Raw genomic sequence first — 18,017 nt, forward strand, 5'->3', positions numbered from 1 at the left:
ACAAGAGCATCACAATACTTTTTGAACCTTGAAAGAACAAGACGGGTAATCCTGAGTAACAAATTTTTATTTTTCAATTTCATAGCATGAACTCAAGAGCGTATTTCAACACATCCTGCTGCTCCTCCTAATAACAGTTTTTTCATATTTCTCAAATACCTGGATAGTGCCTTAAACAAGGCCTTCTGTGTCCTAGATCACTCTGAATAAGTACTCCATCTTGAATGGTCTCACTGTTGATATGTTGAGCTCTAATCATCCATCCTGAATATTTTTATCCGAAATTCATTTTAATCACATGTGTATAATTATCTTTTGTCATCACAGAATTTAATAAATGTTATAGGTATATCTTCTCTGATTTTGATTTGTACTACTTTGCTTCGTACTTATCAAATAACCATCCCATTGATTTCTTCTTTTTCCTAAAATCCAATTCCCCTCCCCCTCCCTCTCTGTTCCCCACACTCTGCTTTACCCTTGAAATAAACAATATGCAGTTTACAACTCTGAGACCTGGTGTTAGTATTTTCACATGGCTTTGTAAACAGTTTCTTTGGATATTTTTATGTATAGCTATACAATCTCTTTCATTACATATAATTTCAAGATTCAGTATCAAATATTTGTCAGTAATTATGTATTATTTTAAGATTTAAGATAATATATTTGTTTGGCAATAAAACTGTTGAACCTCCATATCATCAGTGTCAGCATCATGATCATCATCTTATTATACAGTTTTTTGCCACTGGGAGGATCTGCTTGCAACATGAGCCTCTCGGTGTTCTCAACTCTTTCGACCACCTCTTTGTTGCTACTTTGCCCCAGATGCATTCTTGTCCCTTGGCCTCCTATCCTTCATCTTCATCTTGTGCATCTTCATAGGTGTCCTTGCCTCCAAAATTCTCTTCAAAAACTGATCCCATTTTAATTTCCTCAGTCTTCTCTTCTAGTGGCTCCTCATGTTATCTCCCCTAACCCTGTCATTTATCATGCTTTCCATTTTTGCTAAACTTATCTGACTTATCGAAACCTTCATCTCATTTGCTCACATCTTGCTTTTTTCTGTTTCATTCATGACCCAGGTTCCTGGATCATTGTCGTGATACGTTATTTCAAGAAAGAAATTACAATTATGCTGCTTACCTTTGAACACATGTCTAGGATTTCAAACAGCACTGGTTCTCCATCAACCATTGCCTCATGTTTGTATCTATTTTCTGAAAAAAAGAAAAAACAAATTGTTTGGTTGATTGGATCTCTGGATCTTTTATTTAACTTCTTTGATTCCAAGGACATTGACTTTTAACTCAATGAATTTGTCAGATTATGTACTGAACAGCTAACGTAAATCATACTATCAGTTTGCATCGCTGACAAAAGAACAGTAATGGCATATATGTGAAGAGCACACAGCTATAATGTGCATTTTTCAGTTGCAGTCAAAGGAATTGTGTTATTTAGATGTTGTATTGTGTGTACTAAACCGGGGACCTAGAAACGACGGAGAGGCTTCCCCTGCCATAGCCCTCAGTGGCTCACAACCCCACAACAGGCCACAGCAGTCCATCCACCTCACCACTGCCCCACACTGAACCCAGGGTTATTGTGCATTTTGGCCAACAGTGCCCCCCCCCCTCCCCCCCTCCACACCTCCCGGGAATGTCTCATACCAGACCCCAAATGTTTGCATGTTAGAGTAATGACGGTGTACGCGAGCATGGAGACAGTGTTTGCGCAGCAATTGCCGACATAGTGTAACTGAGGTGGAATAAGGGGAACCAGCCTGCATTTGCCGAGGCAGATGGAAAACCGCCTTAAAAACCATTCACAGGCAGGCTGGCACACCAACCTCAACACTAATCCACTCAGGAAGCAGCATGTTAGACCAAGCAGCTAGCCAGGCAGGCTATTTATATGTTGCATTTTTACTTAATTCTACATCTTTTGTAAGTGTTAGGTACTGAGTCACTTGGTAATGAGCATAGCTTGAAACTGGTAGTGAAATGAAGAAATATTCATACTAGCTGAGATGCTGATAACATTATAATACTACCATTGCACACAGCTGTAATTATAATGTGGAGAAACTGGACAAATGCTGTTACTGTAGTATGATCCCTGACCAGTGACGATCTGTGCAGGTTGAGGCAGTGTTGCCAGTTACAAGTGACAGTTATGATACATGCATAGAAGGGCTTTGTCTTGAAGAATGCATGTATCCAAAAATTTATGTCTCTCTCTTACTTATATAGACTTAATGCTTACTGCCCTCATCAACCATGACAACTCACAAGAAATGGAGTGATAATTCACTAAATAACTCACTATTTCATACTTGTCATCTTCAGGCAATGTGTTGCATTCATGACCCGTTTGTTCCTTTTGTTCCTTTATGTTGCAGGTGGTCTTCTGGTAGAATGGAAAAGGGGGGGGGGGGGAATCGAGGCCTGGAACTGCGTGCCTTTTCCACCCATTGCCTGTATCACATTCACATCAGAGCATTCCTGATGTATTTTTGCTAATGCCACACCCCAGTCATAGTTCAACTGGAAACTGCTGTCACAGTTGACAAGATCATCATACATTCTTATTTCGACTGCCTCTTTGATGATCTACTCCCAGAACTCCTTGGTGGAAGAACACGCAACTCCTTTGTCTGTTCAAAAACAAAAAATGTGGCCTTCATTAATACTGTGCAATGCCACTGCAGGCGTGTCAGTTTGGCTGAGGTGAACGCTTCTCACATGTTCTGAACAGTGCTGAGAGATGCATCGCTGCATCTGTCCAGTGTATGGCCTGACTTACCCAAGCGCACTCCTGATCTTAATTCTTGGGTGGAATATAGTTTGTATGGTGTGCTTCTCCATTATCCTGGCAATCTTGACTGTAGGCAGTCCTGCGTTTGGAAGCAACACGAAGTGCTTGGTTTGTTCTTCTGGACTGTTTTCTTTCTTCTACTTGCTTGGCTAGAGAGTGTGTCTTATTTGTGTCTCTGAGTAGTCGTTCTTGTGAAATGTTTTGTGCTGATGCTGTAACGTGCTAGGCAGACTACCCTTGTTGCATATGGCTCGCACTCTATATACCAGGTTGGTGAGTGTAGATTTGGGTTGCACTGGATGGTGGCAGCTTGGGGCATTTTAGTACAGGTCTATTTGTGTCTTCCTTCTACAGACTAAATGTTCCAATGTGCTATCAGGATTCTTCATTATCAGAATGTTTAGGGAAGGTAGCCATCTGTTTTCTTCCACCTCAGAGTGAACCTGATGTCATGTATGCTGTTAAGGCGGTACAGGAATTCTTGTTGGTTTTCTTCCCAATGAAACCTAACCATGAATGTGTTCTCCATTCTTTGTAGAATGCCTGTGATTTCGGGTGTGTGGTCTTGAGTGCTGTTTCCTCTAAGTGTTTCGTATATAGGTTATGTCTGGCACTAGAAGTGATATCATGGTGACTCCATCTCTCTGTCTGTAGAAATTTCCACCACGTTGGAAATAGGTGGTGGTTAACACATGTCAAAACAGTTTCATTTTGTTGAAGTGAATGTTTAGTAATATTGCAAAATCCCCTACCTGTACTTGTGTTAAGAAAGATGTGATGTCAAAGCTGACTAGCTGAACATCCTTGTCTATATGTACCCCTTGAACCATTTTCACAAACTTTCGTGAGTTCTTTACTTGGTGTTGACAGGTTTTAATAGCTGTGCCATGTGTTCGGCTATGCCTTATGTTAATGTATTTATAGCATTCACTGTTAAATTTAGTGATCTCCCTCTTTGTATATTTTCATGAGGCTCTGAAGCTGTTGTGGTACCTGTGCTCTGGGTACAGCATCGTGACCATATCTGTGTACAGACCTAATTTTTTGAGGAGTGAGATGGTCTTTCAGTTGCTGAGGGTTAAGATGGAGTTCCTTGTCACAGGTGGTATAAAATCCTCCTTCACTTGCTTTTATGTCAGATCCTGTAGTAGCAGCACAGTCTTTTGCCAGTAGTTGTCCGACTGCAACAGAACCATTGCCCTGCTACTGTCAGCTCTCTCTCTCTCTCTCCTATTTTTTTTTTATTATATAGAAAAGGTATTGTGCAACTAACTTCCACACTCAATGGTATTATGAGGGTGTGCTGGAAAGTAATGCTTCTGAATTTTTTATTCTGTTCTCAAAATCGGTTGAGGTCTTACATGCCACATATATTACTCAGTCGACTTTCCTGCTTTACTGACACAATTTGCTACCCTCTGTGCTAGAGGGCTCCAAATTGTGGCAGTGTATAACATAACTACGTCAGTGATGCTCTTTGCATCTACAGTGACAAGCAGTCCCTCTCAAAACATACCGAGGCCACAACCTCCCAAAGTCTCACTGTCCGGCTACAGAGGAGCATTCCCCTCAAAACTCAGTGTCACCCAGGACTGGACCAACTGAATTACATTCTCCGCCAGGGTTTCGACTACCTCTCATCGTGCCCTGAAATGAGAAATGTCCTGCCCACTATCCTGCCCACCCCTCCCACAGTGACATTCTGCCGTCCGCCGAACCTATAAAATATACTCTTCCATCCCTACACAACCCCTGCTCCCAACTCCGTACCTCATGACTCGTATCCCTGTAATAGACCTAGATGCGAGACCTGCCCCATACATTCTCCCACCACCACCTACTCCAGTCTGGTCCCATCAAAGGCAGGGCTACCTGTGAAACCAGTCATGTGCTCACAAGCTAAGCTGCAACCACTGCGCTGCATTCTATGTGGGCGTGACAACCAATGAGCTGTCTGTCCACATGAATGGCCACCGACACAAGTGGACCACCCAGCTGCTGAGTTCGTTGCCCAACGCAACATCCTTCATTTCAATGACTGCTTTACATCCTGTGCCATATGGACCCTTCCTACCAACACCAGCTTTTCTAAATTGCGCAGGTGGGAACTTCCCCTGAAATACATCCTATGTTCCTGTAACCCTCCTGGCCTCAACCTTCGTTAGTCATTTTTTTCACCCATCCAGACCCTTCCCTGTTTCCATTCCAGCACTACACAATCCTCATTCCACCAACACACCCAGTCTTTTTACTTCTCTCCTTTCCCGCTGTCCCCTCACCTTTTCCCTGCCCTCTGGATAACCCACTGACTGTACCTAGCTGCCCTACCCTCTCTCCATCTCATCCTTGCGCGCTCCCCAGCAGCACTTCACTGTCCTGCACCCCTACACTGCTATCCTTCCAGCTCCCCACCCCAGTCTCCCTCTTACCCTTATCTAATTGCCACTCCCATTGTGCACTGCTGCTGTTGCTCGCAGTGTGGCTTCAGCTGTCAGAGGCTGCAGTCATTTGTGTGTGTGTGTGTGTGTGTGTGTGTGTGTGTGTGTCATTTGTATTTGACAAAGGCCTTGTTGGCCAAAAGATTATATTATGACAGTCTTTTTGTTGTGCCTATCTGCGACTCAGCATTTCCCCTATATTGTGAATACCAACTTTCCTTTTCATAATATTCTTATAACTATGTCAGTGTGTGAGACACCCCCAGAAAACTGAATGCACAAATTTGAAGAGTTTGCTCACAGGTGGAGCAATGACACTGGCAAACCACACACGAGTGCTGCAAAATCTACAACAGTTCAATGTTTTGATTTCACTATCATTGATCATCCTTTATACAGCCTCCATTTGGCCCCATCTAATTTTCATCTGTTTCCAAAGCTTAAAGAGCACCTTTGAGGACTTCACTTTGATAGCGATGAAGTGATGTAAGCTTTAATGAGTCATGGCTCCATCAACATTCTACAGTGACAATGTCAACAAAATAGTCTCTCGTTGGGAGAAATGTGTTAGTCACCGTGTGAATGTTTTGAGGAATTAGTATGTAGACATGAAGAACAAAGATGTAGAATATTAATAAACTTTGTTTTATTGAAAAAGCCATTAGAGTTTTGACATAAATAAATCAAAGGCATTACTTTTTTGCACGCCTTAATATATTCTGTCTACTGACTGTGACTTGCTGGATCCTCTTATAATGTGCATTGCAAAAATTGGATAGTGATTGTAAATATTGTGGAACTGTTTTATCCGTGCTGTTGAGAACTATTTGCTTTACCAATGGCATTTTTGTGTGTGCACTACTGAGTGACTTTGTATTTGCACATACTTACAGATGTACTGAAACATCAGAATGATAATTATTTGTATCTCATATCAAAACTTCACAGCATTATTAAATGTCTGTTCATACAAATCAATAACTGACAATTAGACTGTTAGAATATCATGAATTCAACTGAAACTGACTTATGAATCCAATAGTTTTGAAACTATTACAGTGATGATTGGGACCACAAAAAACAACAGCAGCAACTACAACAGTAAGGGCTGTTGTAAAAACTGATTAAACCACAACTTCCTTGCAGGCTGAAACTGTGTGTTGGAGAGGACCGTAACCCATAATCTTGCCTTCTGCCGGTTGATGACCTATCACACTTAAATTAAATCAGCTGGCAGATCTTGTACACTTGAAATAGCATCAAGTTTAGTAACATCATTATAATCATCATCAAGAAAAGCAACTTTCATTGGGTGCCCATTGCCCAAAAAGAACCACCTCTATATTTCCCATGAATTATGGATTCAGCCATATGCATCCATGTTTGGCATGTTTTCTAATGTCAACTGTTCCTCTTCCATTACGTCATTGTCTTACTCTTCTATTATCTCTTGGAATCCAACAGAGTTCTTGGTCTGCCTATTAACAACTTGTTTGGTTACATGCCCCTCCCCCCCCCCCCCCTCGCCCTCCTCATTTCATTTTAGGTACTGTCATAATAATTATGTCTTTGTGTCTTCCATTGTACACTCTTCCTTATCCAACTTTTGCAAGCTTGTCAATTCAGACTTATAATTTAGTGTCGTACACCCTATTTAGTTTACCAAAAGCACTCTAGGCCAATTTTACTCTTTTTATTGCAGCCTGTACTGCCCACGTAATCACTGCCTTCTAGTGCTTTCAATGTAAAAGCTGTAACTTTATTGTTGAGTTGTACTGCCTTGTTTTTGGTATGTTAATTATACATTGTTTTAAACTTATTGTAATTGAGTTTGAAACCTACTTTCAGACTTTGTCTTTCTTTCATTTCCTGTTGCTGTTTTCTCTGTGCTGTATGCAAGTAGTACAATGTTACCAGAAAACTGAAGATGTTTCAGATATGTTCCACTAACATTATATCTTATTCATCTTCCCAGTTTATTTTTCAGGCATATTTTGCTAAATCTGAATTAAAAGCTTTCTCAAAATCTTTGAAACACAGACTAAGCTTTCATTCATAGTCATTGCTCATTACTCATTCTATAATGTTGTTCACAACAAGCAAATAATAGTAATGATTTATTTAAAATAAAATGGGTTTGTTTATACCTAAATGTATCATTTTCTAAAAAACTTTTAGTTCACATAAATATTCTGTTACTATTCACTTCTTCTAAATACTTTTTTTTTACTCATCAATCTTCTGATTGGTCAGATGTGGCCTGCCACAAATTCCTCTCCTGTGCCACCTTTTTCATCTTAGAGTAGTACTTGTGGCCTATGTCCTCAATTATTTGCTGGATGTAGTCCAATCTCTGTCTTCCTCTACAGTTTTTACCATTTACAGTTCCCTCTAATACCAAGGAAGTTATTTCCTGGTGTCTTAACAAATGTCTTCTCATCCTGTCCCTTCTTCATCTCAGTGGTTTCCAAATATTCCTTTTCTTGCCAATTCTGCGGAAAACCACCTCATTCCTTACCTTTTCAGTCTACTTAATTTTCAACATTCTTCTTTGGTGCCAGACCTCAAATGTTTTGAGTCTCTTCTGTTTCAATTTTCCCACAGTCCTGTGTCACTATCAAATAATGTTGTGCTCCAAATATACATTCTTAGAAATTTCTTCTGCTAATTAAGGACTTTGTTTGATACTAGTAGGCTACTCTTGGCCAGGAATGCCCTTTTTGCCAGTGATGGTCTGCTTTTTACATTCTTACTCAACCAAACATTGGTTATTTTGCTATCTAGATAGCAGAATTCCCATACTTCACCTACTTTGTGATTTCCATTTTTTATGTCAAGCCTCTTGCTGTTCTCATTTCTGCTACTTCTCATAGCTCCCTTAAATTTACTCTCAATCCATATCTGTATTCATTAGACTGTTCATTCTATTCGTCAGATCCTGTAATTCTTCAATTTCACTGGGGATAGCAATGTCACCAGTGAATCTTATCATTGATATCCTTCCACCCTGATTTTAATCCAACTCTTGAACCTTTCTGTTTCTGTCATTGCTTCTTCAATGTACAGATTGAACAGTAGGGATGAAACACTTCATCTCTGTCTTACGCCACTTTTAATCTGAGTATTGGTTCTTTGTCTTCCAGTCTTATTGTTACCTCTTGGTTCTTGTACACACTATATTACCCATGTTCCCTATAGCTTACCTCTGTTTTTCTCAGAATTTCAAATATCTTGTGCCAATTTTCATTGTCAAATGCTTTTTCCAGATGGGTAATGTTGTATGTCCTCTAGCCATCCCTACTTAGCCATTTTTCACTTCCTGTCGATCTCATTTTTGAAATATTTGTATCCTTTTTACCTGCTTCATTTATTGCATTTTTATATGTTCTCCTTTCAATATCTCTTCTGTTACCCAAGGTTTACTAATAGCCCTTTACCTACTTGATCCTCTGCAGCCTTCACTGTTTCGTCTCTCAAAGCTACCCATTCTTCTTCTTTTCCCTCTTCTTGTCAATCGTTCCCTATTGCTCTCTCTGAAACTCTCTACAACATCTGGTTCTTTCAGTTTACCCAAGTCCTATCTCTTTAAATTCCTACCTTAATGCAGTTTCTTCAGTTTTAATCTACATGTCATAGCCAATAAATTGTGGTCAGAGTCCACATCTACCTCTGGAAATGTCTTACAATTTAAAACTTGGTTCCTAAATCTCTGTCTTACCATTATATAATCTATCTGAGACCTTCCAGTGCTTCCAGGCCTCTTTCATGTATACAACTTTCTTTCATGGTTCTTAAACCAAGTGTTAGCTATGATTAATTTATGCTCTGTGCAAAATTCTACCAGGTGTTCCTCTGTCATTCCTTATCCCCAGTCCATATTCACCTGCTACTTTTCCTTCTCTTCCTTTTCCTTCTATCGAATTCTAGTCCCCCATGACTATTAAATTTTCATCTCCCTTAACTATCTGAATAATTTCTTTTATCACATCATACACATTCAATCTCTTCATCATCTGCAGAGCTAGTTGGCATATAACTTTTACTACTGTGGTAGGCATGGGCTTTGTGTCTATCTTGGCTACAATAATGCATTCACTATGCTGTTCATAGTGGCTTATCTGCACTCCTATTTGTTTATTCATTATTAAACGTACTCCTGCATTACCCTTATTTGATTTTGTATTTATAACCCTGTATTCACCTGACCAGAAGTCTTGTTTCTCCTACCACTGAACTTCACTAATTCCCACTATATCTAACTTTAACCTGTCCATTTCCATTTTTAAATTTTCTATCCTACCTGCCCGATAAAGTGATCTGACATTCCACACTCTGATCCATGGAATGCCAGTTTTCTTTCTCCTGATAATGATGTCCTCCTGAGTAATCCCAGCCCGGAGATCTGAATGCCCTTGCTTTCAGCCATTCACAGTACCAGCACAGTAGGGCCATTGTGCTTAATGCTACAGGGCCAGATCAGTCAATCATCCAGGCTGCTGCCCCTCTTCAGGAGCCACACATTTGTCTGGCCTCTCAACAGATACCCCTCCTTTGTGGCTGCACCTATGGTGCAGCTATCTGTATCACCTGCAAGACTATCTGCAAGTCTCCCCACCAACAACAAGGTCGATGATTCATGGGGAGGGGGATTGGTGCCTTTACCTTTTCTAAAGTCAAACTGATTGTCGTATAAGAGATCCTCAGTTTTCTTTTCCATTCTTCTGTATTTTATTCTTGTCAGCAACTTGGATACTTGAGCTGTTAAGTTGATTGCGCAATAATTCATGCACTTTTTGGCTCTTGCTATCTTCAGAATTGTGGGAATGGTGTTTCTCCATAAGTCTGATGGTATACCACCAGTGTAACACATCCTACACATCAGTGTGATTAGACATTTTGTTGCCATTTTTCCAGAATGATTTTAGAAATTTTGGTGGAATGTTATCTATCCCTTATGCCTTGTTTGATCTTAACTCATACAAAACTCTTTTAAATTCTGATTCTAATACTGGATCCCCTATCTCTTCCCTGTCGACTCATGTTTCTTTCTGTATCACATCATCATAAAAGTTCTCCCCTTCGTAGAGCCCTTCATTATATGCTCTCAGCTGTATTTAAAAGTAGAATTCCCCTAGAACTCTTAAAGCTACTGCCTTTGCTTTTCACTTCACGAAGGGTTGTTTTGACTTTCCTGTATTCCATTTCAGTCCTTCCAAAATTACTTCTTTTCCTATTCCTGCACAATTCTCACGCAGCCATTTTGCCTTAGGTTCCCTGCATTTCCTATTTATTTCATCCCCAAGTGAGTTGTATTTCTGAATTTCCATGAACATTTTCATACTTCCTTCTTTTGTTGATCACCTGGAGTATTTCTCTGATACCCATAGTTTCTTCACCATTGTCTACTTGGTACCTATTTTTTTCTTTCCAACACATGTGATCGTCCTTAGTAGAGATGTTAATTTCTCTTCATCTGAGCTGCCTGCTGAAGTATTCATCATCACAGTATCTATAACCTCAGAGAACTTCAAGTGTGTTCCTCATTCCCTAGTGCTTCCATATCCCATTTCTTTGTGGATTGATTCTCCCTAATCTCTTACACTTTAGTGCACTGTTCATAATTACTCAATTGTGATCAGAGTCCATATCTGCCCCTGGGTATGCCTTATGATCCAGTATCCCATTTCAGAAAACTTGCCTGACCATGATGTAAATGGGATTTTCCCATATCGCCTGGCCTTTTCCAAGTGTACCTCCTCCTCTTGTGATTCTCGAACTGAGTATTCGCAATTAGTAGCTGAAATTTACTGCAGAACTCAATCAGTCTTTTCCCCTCTAACATTCCTACTACCAATATCTGTTGTGAATTACGGAACATGTTTTATGCTCAAGAATTATGACATTTTTGGAAAATGAACAACTCCTCTATAAAAATCAACATGGATTCCACAAATAGAGATCCTGCAAAACTCAGCTTGCTCTGTTCCTCCATGAGATCTACAGTGCAGTGGACAGGGGCACTCAGGCTGTTGCCGTGTTCCTTGACTTCAGTAAGGTTCAAACTCCAAGCACTATGGGACTTATCGTCTGAGATCATCAGTCCCCTAGACTTAGAACTACTTAAACCTAACTAACCTAAGGAGAACACACACATCCATGCCCGAGGCAGGATTCAAACCTGCGACCATAGCAGCAGCATGATTCCGGACTGAAGTGCCTAGAAGTGCTCGGTCACAGTGGCCGGCTTCAGTAAGGCATTTGACATCATCCTGCATTGCCGTTTAATGAAAAAAATATGATCTTATGGAGTATCAGAGCAGACCTGCGATTGGATTCAAGACTTTCTTGCTGATAGAACTCAACATGTTGCTCTTAACAGAACTAAATTGACAGAGGTAAAGGTAATATCCGGAGTACCACAGGGAAGTGTGATAGGACCGTTGCTGTTCACAATGTATGTAAATGATATAGTAAAAAGCATTGGATGCTCTTTAAGGCTATTTGCAGATATGCAGTTGTTTATATCAAAGTAACAATGCCAGAAGATAGTAAGAATTTGCAGAATGACCTGCAGAGAATTGATGAATGGTGCAGACTGTGGCAGTTGACCCTGAATGTAAATAAATGTAGCATATCACGCAGAGATAGGAAAAGCTACACTATTGATGACAAACAGCTGGACACAGTGTCTGCTGTAAAATCTATCCAGAGCGACCTTAAGTGGAATGACCATATAAAGCAGATAGTGGGAAAAGCAGACACAAGACTCAGATTAATCGGAAGAATCTTAAGGAAATGTAGCTCATCCACGAAGGAAGTGGCTTATAAGGCACTTGTTCACCCGATTCTTGAGTATTGTTCATCTATCTGGGATTCCTATCAGGTAGGACTGATAGAAGAAATAGAGAAGATCCAGTGAAGTATGATGTAGATGTAGATGTAGATAGCCCTTTCTTCTTCTTATACAACCACATTTCAATCCACCATGACTATTAGATTTTAATCTAACTTGTATTATTCTCTATCCTGATATACTTTCTCTCTCTCTTCATCTTCTGCTTGCTATGTAGACATGTATACTCGAACTATTATTGTTGCATTGGTTTGCTGTCGATTCTGATGAGAGTAACCCTAGCACTCATCTGTTCACAGGAAGTTGTTCTTCTACCATACCTTTCTGTTCATAATGAATCCTGCTCCTGTTATGCCATTTTATGCTGCTTTTGATATTACTCTATTTTCATCTGGCCAAAAATCCTTCTTTCCTTTTCAGTTCATTGACCCCCATTATATCTATTTGAGCCTGTGTGTTATCCATTTCAGATTTTCTTGCTTCCTTACCACATTCAGATTTCTGACATTCCAAGCAATGACTCATAGAATGATAGACTTTCTTTGATTGCTGTATCTTCAGTCTGAAAAGTGGTTTGGTGTAGCTCTCCACGTTACTCTATTCTGTGCAAGCTTCTTCACCTGAGAGTAACTGCTACAGCAACTTACATCCTTCTGAATCTGCTTACTGTATCATCTCTTGTTCTCCCATTAAAATTTTTATCCCAAACACTTCCCTCCAATATTAGAATGGTGATCCCTTGATGTCTCACAGTGTGCCCTATCAAATGATCCCTTCCTCTATTCAGGCTGTGCCAGAAATTTATTTTCTTCCTAATTCTCTTCAGTACCTCCTCATTAGTTACGTAATCTACCCACCTAATAATCAGCATTCTTCTGTAGCACCACATTTTGAAAGCTTCTGTTCTCTTCTAGTCTAAACTGTTTACCATACATGTTTCACTTCTATACATGGCTACACTCCATATAAATGCTTTCCAAAAAAACTTCCTAATACTTAAATCTATATTCGATGTTAACAAATTTCTTTTCTTCAGAAACTCTTTTCTTGCCATTGCCTGTCTATGTTTTACATTCTCTCCACTTCAGCCATCATCAGTTGTTCAGCTGCCCAACTGACAAAACTCATCTACTACTTTAAGTGCCCTATTTCCTAATCTAATTCTTTAAGCATCACCTTATCTAATTCAACTACATTCTGTTACCCAAGTTTAGCTTTTGTTGATGTTCATCTTATATCCTCCTTTCAAGACACTGTCCATTCAATTCAGCTGCTCTTTCAAGTCATTCACTGTCTCTGACAGAATACAATGTCATTGGCAAACCTCAAAGATTTTATTTCTTCTCCCGGGACTTTAATTCCTACCCCAGATTTTACTTTGGTTTCCTTTACTGTTTGCTCAGTGTACAGATTGAATAACATTGGTGAAGGGCTACATCCTGTTCCAATCCATTCTCAACCATGCTCTTCAATTCATATATATGCTGTCTGGTTACTGTACTAGTTGTGAATAGTGTCCTGCTCCCTGTATGTCACCCCTGTTACCTTCAGAACTCCTAAGATAAGTTGTAGGGTCAGTATTGCCTCGTGTGTTCCCACGTTCCTCCGGAATCCAAAATGAACTTCCCCGAGGTTAGCTTCTTTGCTATAGTAGGAAGAAATACCAATACACTCCTAGAAACATACCGGGCAATGGAAACAGAAGCCTTAAAAATTGGCCTCATAGTAAATGTAAACAAAACAAAATATATGGTAATGTCACAATCTGAGGCCAGAAGAACCCCTAAAAACCTAAACATCAATGGGAAATGCTTCAATGGAGTGTCCTCTTTTAACTATTTGGGAGCCCTAATAACAAATGATAACAGTATTGGAAAGGCTATAAGGGAAAGAATACAAGCAGGAAACAGAGCTTACTTTGCAAATATGCAGCTTTTCAAAAGTAGCCTTGTTACAAGAAAAACTAAATTGCTAATATATAATTCCCTAGTCCACCCAGTTATCACATACGGCTCAGAGGTATGGACATTGACAGAACACGATAAAAATGCTCTAAGAAGCATTGAGCGGAAAATACTACGCAAAATCTATGGGCCAATAAGGGAGGAAGAAGGCTGGAGAATACGCTACAATGCTGAATTACAGGAGTTAATACAAGGCAGGGACATAGTAAAATTTGTTAAATCACAGCGAATACGATGGCTAGGACACTTGGAGAGAATGGCAGAGGATAGAATGCCAAAGAAAATGATGAAAGGTATGATCCATTCAGTTAGGCGAAAAGGGAGACCTAGAAGAAGATGGATCGATGAGGTAATAATGGATATCAGCAATATGGGAGTCCGGGGGTGGAAAAGAGCAGCAAATAACCGAGAAGTGTGGAGGAAGATTGTTGAAGAAGCCAAGGCTCACCAAGGGCTGTAGAGCTACTGAAGAAGAAGAAGAAGAAGAGGTTAGCTTCTACCAGTTTTTCTGTTCTCCTATAAAGAATTTGTGTTATTGTTTTGGAACCATGAGTTGTTAAACTAAAAGTTCAGTAATATTCACACCTGAGAGACCTTGTTTTCATTGGAATTGGAAATATTACATTCCTCCTGTCTCATACATCTTGCACACCTGATGGAAGAGTTTTTTCATGGCTGGCTCTTCCAAGGCTGTCAGTAGCTCTAATGGAATATTATCTACTCCCAGGGCCTTGTTTTGACTTGAGTCTTTCATTGCTCTGTCAAATTCTTCTTGCAGTATCATATGTCCCATCTCATCTTTATCTATGTCCTTTTCCAGTTCTATAATATTGTCTTCAAGTTTATCTCTCTGGTATAGACTCTCTATATACTCCTTCCACTTTTCAGCTTTTGCTTTGTTGCTTAAGACTGGTTTTCCATTTGAACTCTTGATATTCCTAAATCTGATTCTTTTCCTCCAAAGGCCCCTTTACAGTATCCATCTTTCAGCTAGTGAAAGTCCTTACATTTGTCCTCTAGCTGTTCCTGCTTAGCTGTTTTGCCCTTCATGCCAGTTTCATTTTTTAGACGTTTCTATTCCCTTTCCTCTGCTTTATTTGACGCATTTTTGTGTTTTCTCTTTTCATCAGTTAAATTCAATGTGTTCTGTGTTACCAAAGGAGTTCTATTAGGCCTTGTCGTTTTACCTATTTGATACTCTGCAGCCTTCACACACTGCCGTCTCACACACCTTCCCCTCTACTGTATATCTTTCCCCTTCTAGTCAATCATTGTCCAAGGCTCCTCTGAAACTCCCAAAAACCTATGGTTCTTTCAATCTGTCCATGTCCCATCTCCTTAATTTCCTATTTTTTTGTAATTTCTTTAGCTCTATTGTTCATAACCAATAAATTGTGGTCATCTGCCCCTGAAGATGTCTTACAGTTTAAAATAATAATATTATGAAAATGAAGGTTGCTACTGTCCATGTAGCGGAGATGCTGAGTCGCAGATAGGCACAACAAAAAGACTGTCACAATATAAGCTGTCGGTCAACAAGAACTTTGTCGTAAACAGATGACATGCGCACGCGCGCGCACACACACACACACACACACACACACACACACACACACACACACACACAAATGCAAACGTTTCTGGCTTAAGGTGCGAGAGGCTGCAGTAGTGTGTGTGTGTGTGTGTGTGTGTGTGTGTGTGTGTGTCAATGAGTGAGTGTGTCTGTTGTCTTTCCAACAAAGGCCTTGTTCACCAAAAGCTTATATTGTAACAATCTTTTTTCTTTTTGTTGTGACTATCTGTGACTCAGCATCTCTGCTATATGGTGAGTAGTAACTTCCCTTTTCATAATATTGTTACATTCCATCCAGGATTTTCCATTGTTTGATTACAATTTAAAATCTGTTTCCAAAATCTCTGTCTTATGATTATATAATAAAATCTTAAACCTTCTGGCACCTCCAGGTCTCTTCCACATATACAGGTGCAACCTTCTTTCAAGATTCTTAAACCAAGTGTCTGCTATGATTAAATTATGCTCTGTGCCAAATTCTATCAGGCAGCTTTCTCTTTCATTCCTTTCCCTCAGTCTGTATTCACCTAGAATTTTTTGTTCTCTGCCTTTTCCTACTATCGAATTCCAGTCCCCCATCACAATGAAATTTTTGTCTCCCATAACTACCTGAATAATTTCTTGTATCTTGTACATTTCTTCAATCTCTTCTTCATCTGTGCAGGCAGTTGGCATATAAACTTGTAAAACTGTCATGAGTGTTAGCTTTGTGTCTATCTTTGCTACAATAATGCATTCAATATGGTGCTCATAACAGCTTACCTGCATTCCTAGTTTCTTGTTGTTGTTGTGGTCTTCAGTCCTGAGACTGGTTTGATGCAGCTCTCCATGCTACTCTATCCTGTGCAAGCTGCTTCATCTCCTAGTACGTACTGCAGCCTACATCCTTCTGAATCTGCTTAGTGTATTCATCTTTTGGTCTCCCTCTATGATTTTTACCCTCCACGCTGCCCTCCAATACTAAATTGGTGATCTCTTGATGCCTCAGAACATGTCCTACCAACCAATCCCATCTTCTAGTCAAGTTGTGCCACAAACTCCTCTTCTCTCCAATTCTATTCAATACCTCCTCATTAGTTATGTGATCTACCCATCTAATTCTCAGCTTTATTCTGTAACACCACATTTTGAAAGCTTCTACTCTCTTCTTGTACAAACTATTTATCGTCCATGTTTCACTTCCATACATGGCTACATTCCATACAAATACTTTCAGAAACGACTTAAATCTATACTCGATGTTAACAAATTTCTCTTCTTCAGAAATGCTGTCCTTGCCATTGCCAGTCAACATTTTATATCCTCTCTACTTCGACCATCATCAGTTATTTTGCTCCCCAATAGCAAAACTCCTTTACTACTTTAAGTGTCTCATTTCCTAATCTAATACCTCAGCATCACCTGAGTTAACTTGACTACATTCCATTATCCTCATTTTACTTTTGTTGATGTTCATCTTATATCCTCCTTTCAAGACACTGTCCATTCCGTTCAACTGCTCTTCCAAGTCCTTTGCTGTCTCTGACAGAATTACAATGTCAACAGCGAACCTTAAAGTTTTTATTTCTTCTCCATGGATTTTTAATACCTACTCCAAAATTTCTTTTGTTTCCTTTACTGCTTGCTCAATATACAGACTGAATAACATCGGGGAGAGGCTACAACCCTGTCTCACTCCCTTCCCAACAACTGCTTCCCTTTCATGTCCCTCGACTCTTATAACTGCCATCTGGTTTCTGTACAAATTGTCAATAGCCTTTTGCTCCCTGTATTTTACCCTTGTCACCTTCAGAATTTGAAAGAGAGTATTCCAGTCAACATTGTCAAAAGCTTTCTCTAAGTCTACAAATGCTAGAAACGTAGGTTTGCCTTTTCTTAATGTAGCTTCTAAGATAAGCCGTAGGGTCAGTATTGCCTCACGTGTTCCAACATTTCTACAGAATCCAACTGATCTTCCCCGAGTTCGGCTTCTACCAATTTTTCCATTCGTCTGTGAAGAATTCAGGTTAGTATTTTGCAGCCATGACTTATTAAACTGATAGTTTGGTATTTTTTACATCTGTCAACACCTGCCTTCTTTGGGATTGGAATTATTATATTCTTCTTGAAGTCTGAGGGTATTTCGGCTGTCTCATACATTTTGCTCACCAGATGGTAGAGTTTTGTCAGGACTGGCTCTCCCAAGGCTGTCAGTAGTTCTAATGGAATGTTGTCTACTCCCGGGGCCTTGTTTCGACTTAAGTCTTTCAGTGCTCTGTCAAACACTTCACGCAGTATCATATCTTCCATTTCATGTTCATCTTCATCTACATCCTCTTCCATTTCCATAATATTGCCCTCAAGTTCATCGCCCTTGTGTAGACCCT

At 39.7% G+C, this 18,017-nt stretch overlaps 1 protein-coding gene across 1 annotated transcript in view; it reads right to left on the reverse strand.

Moving 5' to 3' along the window:
• Positions 1-18,017, reverse strand: part of LOC126480883 (ras-related and estrogen-regulated growth inhibitor) — a 395,339-nt gene that overhangs the window by 18,314 nt on the left and 359,008 nt on the right. The window contains exon 4 of the mRNA XM_050104274.1: positions 1,150-1,223. Coding sequence (XP_049960231.1) covers positions 1,150-1,223 — 74 coding nt within the window. The remainder of the gene's footprint in view (positions 1-1,149; positions 1,224-18,017) is intronic.

Source organism: Schistocerca serialis, chromosome 5 (assembly GCF_023864345.2).
Source record: "Schistocerca serialis cubense isolate TAMUIC-IGC-003099 chromosome 5, iqSchSeri2.2, whole genome shotgun sequence".
NCBI classification, from domain to species: domain Eukaryota; kingdom Metazoa; phylum Arthropoda; class Insecta; order Orthoptera; family Acrididae; genus Schistocerca; species Schistocerca serialis.